Here is a 5,724-nt window from a genome sequence, read left to right as displayed (position 1 = left end):
CATCTCACTGGTTCTTGCTGATCTCTTCGAAATTGCATGTTTAATGAGTTATATTTTCTCATTGTATAAAATTTCTTGGTTGTGAAAATTCCTGAGATTCAAAAGTCATCACAGACAGAGAATTTTCTTCTTAGGCCCATCTTCCTATAAACATCATAAGATGCCAAACATTCCCGTATTACAACGTTGACATAAAGTCATAAACAGATAAACTAGCGGGTAAAGTGATTTTTTTCTTTTACAAGAGAATGTACTTCTTTTAACTAACATGATTTAGTAACAATGCTTGTAAATCAAAAGGTAATGTTACATGATCAACATTTCACTCAGCTAGTAGAGTTAGTCCCATGTTGTAACCTAATCATGGAGTAGTAAGCACCCTTTGTTCCAACATTCATTAACTCGGAGTGTGAACCTTGCTCCACCAATTTCCCATTCTTGATCACAGCAATGGTGTCCACATTCTGAATTGTAGACAAACGATGAGCAATAACCACACATGTTCTTCCAACCATCATTTTCTCCAGGGAATCTTGCACTAGATTCTCTGAAACGCTGTCGAGAGCACTTGTTGCTTCGTCCATGAGAAGGATTGATGGGTTCTTTAGTATTGCTCTGGCAATTGCAATTCTTTGCTTTTGTCCCCCTGAAAGCTGCACTCCTCTTTCTCCACAGTATGTGTCATATCCATCTCTCATTGAACTGCATTATTAGATAAATTGAATAGGAGTGCTAACTAGTTCAAGAACTTGTTACAAATAGTTGAGAAATCAAGCAAAAAGATAAACAATGATAATAATAATAATAATAATAATGTACCTTATAAACTCATGAGCATTTGCAAGACGCACTGCCTTTCTTATTTCATCTTCAGATGCATCAATCTTTCCATACACAATGTTATCACGTATAGTTCCACCAAAGAGTGTAGGCTCTTGACTCACCAATGCAATATGTAACCTCAAACTTCTCAAATCAAATTCCCTAATGTCACAACCATCTATAAATATTGATCCATTAATTGGGTCATAAAATCTTTCAATTAGTCCAATGATAGTGGATTTCCCTGACCCACTTTGTCCCACCAATGCAATTGTTTTCCCAGCTTCAATTTCAAGACTAAGACCCTTTAGGATCATTTGTTCTGGCCTTGATGGGTATGAAAAGAACACATCTTTTAACTTCACATGACCCTTTATGTTGTTGTTCTTTCTGAACTTCATAAGCCTAAGATCTTCAGGTTCAATCTGAGTTTTCCTGTCCAAAATTGCAAAAATCGAGCTAACGGCTTTCCCGCTTTTCGCTATGTCCGAAGTCATGCTTACTGTCTCAGCAATTTGTCTTCCAGTTCCCATCAGTATTAAGAAAACTTGCAAAAGGTCATTTGAATTCACCATCTTTTTGTTTAGCAGCAATCCTCCATACCAAAATGTTAAGGTTATAGAAGCTGTAGTTATGAACTGTGACAATGACAAAATTGCAGCTGAAATCCATGATTGCTTTACGGTTTCCAAATGAGGTCCTTTCATTGAATTTTTGAACAAATTCAATACCCTTTTCTCTGATGAAAATGCAGCAATAGTTATATGGTTAATGGTAGCTTCCATTGCTAATTGACTACCTTCACTTTGAGCCTTTCTTGCTTTACCTGACATACTTTTCATAAGCATGAATTTGGAATAGAAACAAGCAATGATCAAGGGCTGCATAGCTATCATTACCATTGCCACCTTCCATGAGACATATAAACCGAGTGCGAAAGCCAGGGTGGCAGTGACAAATACTTGAACTAGTAATGACATTCTTTCTGCTACAAGAGACCTGACCAAGTTTGCATCGAACGCCAAATGAGCGCAGATGGCTGCACTGGTGTTATCTTCTTGATCAAACCATCCTATTTCAAATGTAAGGATTTTCTCTAGCAGATTCTCGCGCACCCTCTTTAGCAATTTCTCGCCCATGATGGCGAAGCTCGAGTGCTGAATTAGGCCTGATATGAAGTTGACAACTGCTATGATGCAGAAAATTGATGAGTACAGCCTGATTTGTGAGACGATGCGCGAGTGATCGGTTATAAAGTAGATAGAAGCAATGAATCCAAGGCAATAAGAGTAAAAAGGTTGGCAAATTCCAGAGCCAATAGCACCTAAGCATCCTATCAGAGCATACTTCCACTCAGGGGAATTCATTCTTATCAAACGCCATTGCGAGAAACTTGCTTTTGAAGAAATCTCAGAATTCTCAGAGTAGTCATCAAAAGGGGACCCCAGAACACTGATTGAGTATATTGGTGTCGGTGAGGTGAATGAATGATGAGTTGGAGTAACTGGCATTGATCTTGGACTTGTTAAATATGACATAACTTGGGGACTCTTGCTCACATCATTCAATGTTGAATCTTCATTTTGATTTGTTTGTTGTAGTTTTAGCATTTTGCTATAAGCACCCCCTTGTCCATTGTTAAGTTTGAGTAGCTCAACATGGGAGCCAGATTCAACAACTCTTCCTGATTGAAGGACTACTATCGAGTCAGCATTTCGAATCGTCGATATGCGATGAGCTACAATGATTGTTGTTCTGCCTCTTGAAGCCAAATCAAGGGCCTCTTGCACTATTCTTTCAGACTCTGAATCCAATGCACTTGTGGCTTCATCAAGGAGTAGGATTTTCGGGTTGCGAATTAGGGCCCTTGCTATTGCAATTCTTTGCTTTTGTCCTCCAGATAACTGAGTCCCAAGTTGTCCCACCTGATAAAAAAATTATCAATTTTCCTAGGTAATCAAATTGATTAAGATGAAAAATACTATCTAGGATACTGCATATCATAATTCAAATGGATTAAACAAGATAGAAAGTATGGTTCAAGAGGAGCAATTTTTTAGTTGATTTCAAGTAATTTTGACTTGTTACTTCAAAAAGGGTCTCAAATTGATTCTTGTGAATAGAAAAGAACTAGCATTAGTCCTCAACTTGGAGTAAAATCAATTGGAATCTAGGTGAGTTTAGGTATTAATGATCTAAACATTCTAAATAAATATTAAATCCCAATCTCGTCTATAATCAAAATATACAGAGGATGATCATTCTTAAAAATTTTAAATAATAAAATTATTTCTCAATAATCAGAAAACAGCACCAAATTGACCTTTCATAAAAAATGTCAACGCGTGTAAAAAACTAATATATCTTTTTTAAATATAAAGGACAAATTTGTTTGATAAGAAAATAATAACGGACGAATTTGTCACTTTCAACATATGATTTTTTTTGTCCGAACCAGATTGAGAATTTACTTGTAAATAAATAAAGTGTCTATATAGGAGAGTACTTATGTCTTACTTGAGTTTCATATCCACTAGGAAGTTTAACAATGAAACCATGTGCATTTGCAGCCTTAGCTGCATTTATAACAGCTTCCATTGAAGCACCTTCCTTGCCAAACAGAATATTCTCCCTAATTGATGTTGCAAACAGAATAGGCTCCTGATTAACAAGTCCCATTTGTGACCTTAGCCACTTAAGCTCAAGCCTCTTTATATCATGTCCATCAAGCAATATCTCACCATATAAAGGATCATAGAATCTTTCAATCAAAGAGATGATTGTGGATTTTCCAGAACCACTGCCTCCAACTAGGCCTATTGTTTTACATGCTGGAAACTTCAGATCCAGTCCTTGGAGAATCGGTGTGTCCGGTCGTGGTGGGTAAGTGAAGTCAATTTTTGTGAATGTGATTTCTCCTCTCACATGGCTTAAGATCCTTCCTTTTTGTTTGTGAGAGTTTATGATTGGTATTTGCTCAATCATTTGGAAAATTCTGGTTGTTGCTACTTTTGCCTCTACAATGAAAGTTAGATTTGGAAGTGCATTCATCAGAGACCTGTATGGTTTTTAAATTGAAGTTATCATCAATGTCACGTGAACATTTTCTTCCAATATAATCTTGATGGGTTTTTATTCATTTACAAGTTCACTTGCTTATAAAACAAGAAGGATATTTGAACATTCCCAGTTCTAGATTTTACAATGAGAAACATGCTAAAAGTTGTTGAAGGAAGTGCAGAATGAGAATTGATTTGTAAATCGATTTAGTGAGAGGATAATCATATTTTAGACAGATACTGATAGACAAAGACTGAAAGACAAAAATTAAAATAAGTATCAGATTGTGTTTGGTATAAAATAGGAGACAGAGACTGAAATAAGAATGAAACTCTAATTTAATTTGCACAAAAAATAAAATTAGAATTAATTAATTGAAATTGAGGTATTTTAGGTATAAAATGTTATTAAAATTTCAGTCTCCATTCATAACAATTTCAGTCTCTTGTGTCTCCACTTTTTGGAGGTACTGAAATACTGAAATTTTGGGAACAAAGATTGAAATTTTAGTACCAATCTCTAGACCAACTGTAACACCCTACCATACAGAGTCTTATGCTTAAGTCATAATTCAAAGATGGCAAGGTATTACGACCTCTAAAATAAAAGTTTAGTACATATAGTAGTATGAATGATTGATTATAACTAGGAGCCTTTGTAGAAAAAGGGGTAAACAAAAACCGCAACTCGAAAGCGCAACACTCCGATCGATAACGTAACGAACAAGGATAACCAACGCGTGATTATGTATATATACAAAGGAGTGTCAAAAACAGGAATATCAAGACTCAATCTAACTAACACTTCCCTTTCCAATTCCTTCAGACCTCCCAACCACCAGCAGGAGTATAAAGTAGCAAACACAGTTATATCTTTTTTTTTTCGAATTTTTTTTTTTGAATAGAAATGCTTTTTTCTTGCTTCAAGAATCATTTTGATGATTTTTCAGATCCTCAGTAACATGTCTCCTTTTTCATCATTCTTTCAAGAGCCATTTCTTTCAAGAGCCAACATTCATGAACCACAAATTCAAGATACATATGCACTGTTTAAGCATACATTCAGAGAACAAAAATATTGCCACCACATCAAAATAATTAAACTGTTGTAAAATTCAAAATTCATGCAATTCTTTCCTTTTCAATTAAGCACATTTTTATTCAAGAAAGGTAATGGATTCATAGGACATTCATAACTTTAAGGCATAGACACTAAGACACTAATGATCACAAGACACATACATGGATAAACATAAGCAAAAAAATTCGAAAAACAGAAGAAATAAGAACAAGGAAATTAAGGAACGGGTCCACCTTAGTGATGGCGGCTCTTTCTTGCTCTTGAAGATCCTATGGAGTGCTTGAGCTCCTCAATGTCTCTTCCTTGTCTTTGTTGCTCCTCCCTCATGATTCTTTGATCTTCTCTAATCTCATGAAGGATGATGGAGTGTTCTTGATGCTCCACCCTTAGTTGTCCCATGTTGGATCTCAACTCTCCTAGGGAGGTGTTTAATTGCTCCCAATAGTCTTGTGGAGGAAAGTGCATCCCTTGAGGAATCTCAGGGATCTCACGATGAGTGGGATCTCTTGTGTGCTCCATCCTTTTCTTAGTGATGGGCTTGTCCTCATCAATGGGGGTGTCTCCCTCTATGTCAACTCCAACTGAATAACAGAGGTGACAAATGAGGTGAGGAAAGGCTAACCTTGCCAAGGTAGAGGACTTGTCCGCCACCTTATAGAGTTCTTGGGCTATAACCTCATGAACCTCTATTTCTTCTCCAATCATGATGCTATGGATCATGATAGCCCGATCTATGGTAACTTCGGACCGGTTGCTAGTGGG

At 36.4% G+C, this 5,724-nt stretch overlaps 1 protein-coding gene across 1 annotated transcript in view; it reads right to left on the bottom strand.

The window, feature by feature from the left end:
* Positions 1-207: 207 nt before the first annotated feature.
* LOC107469088 (putative multidrug resistance protein) overlaps positions 208-5,724 on the bottom strand; it is an 8,368-nt gene continuing 2,851 nt past the window's right edge. The window contains exons 3-5 of the mRNA XM_016088466.3: positions 3,340-3,880; positions 820-2,747; positions 208-702 (exon numbers count right to left, since the gene is read on the bottom strand). Of these exons, the coding sequence (XP_015943952.3) occupies positions 327-702; positions 820-2,747; positions 3,340-3,880 (2,845 nt within the window). The 3' untranslated portion in view covers positions 208-326. The remainder of the gene's footprint in view (positions 703-819; positions 2,748-3,339; positions 3,881-5,724) is intronic.

The sequence above is a fragment of the Arachis duranensis genome, chromosome 10 (genome assembly GCF_000817695.3).
Source record: "Arachis duranensis cultivar V14167 chromosome 10, aradu.V14167.gnm2.J7QH, whole genome shotgun sequence".
NCBI lineage: Eukaryota > Viridiplantae > Streptophyta > Magnoliopsida > Fabales > Fabaceae > Arachis > Arachis duranensis.
Note: the sequence above shows the minus strand (reverse complement) of the source record. Positions and strands in the feature narration are given on the sequence as shown.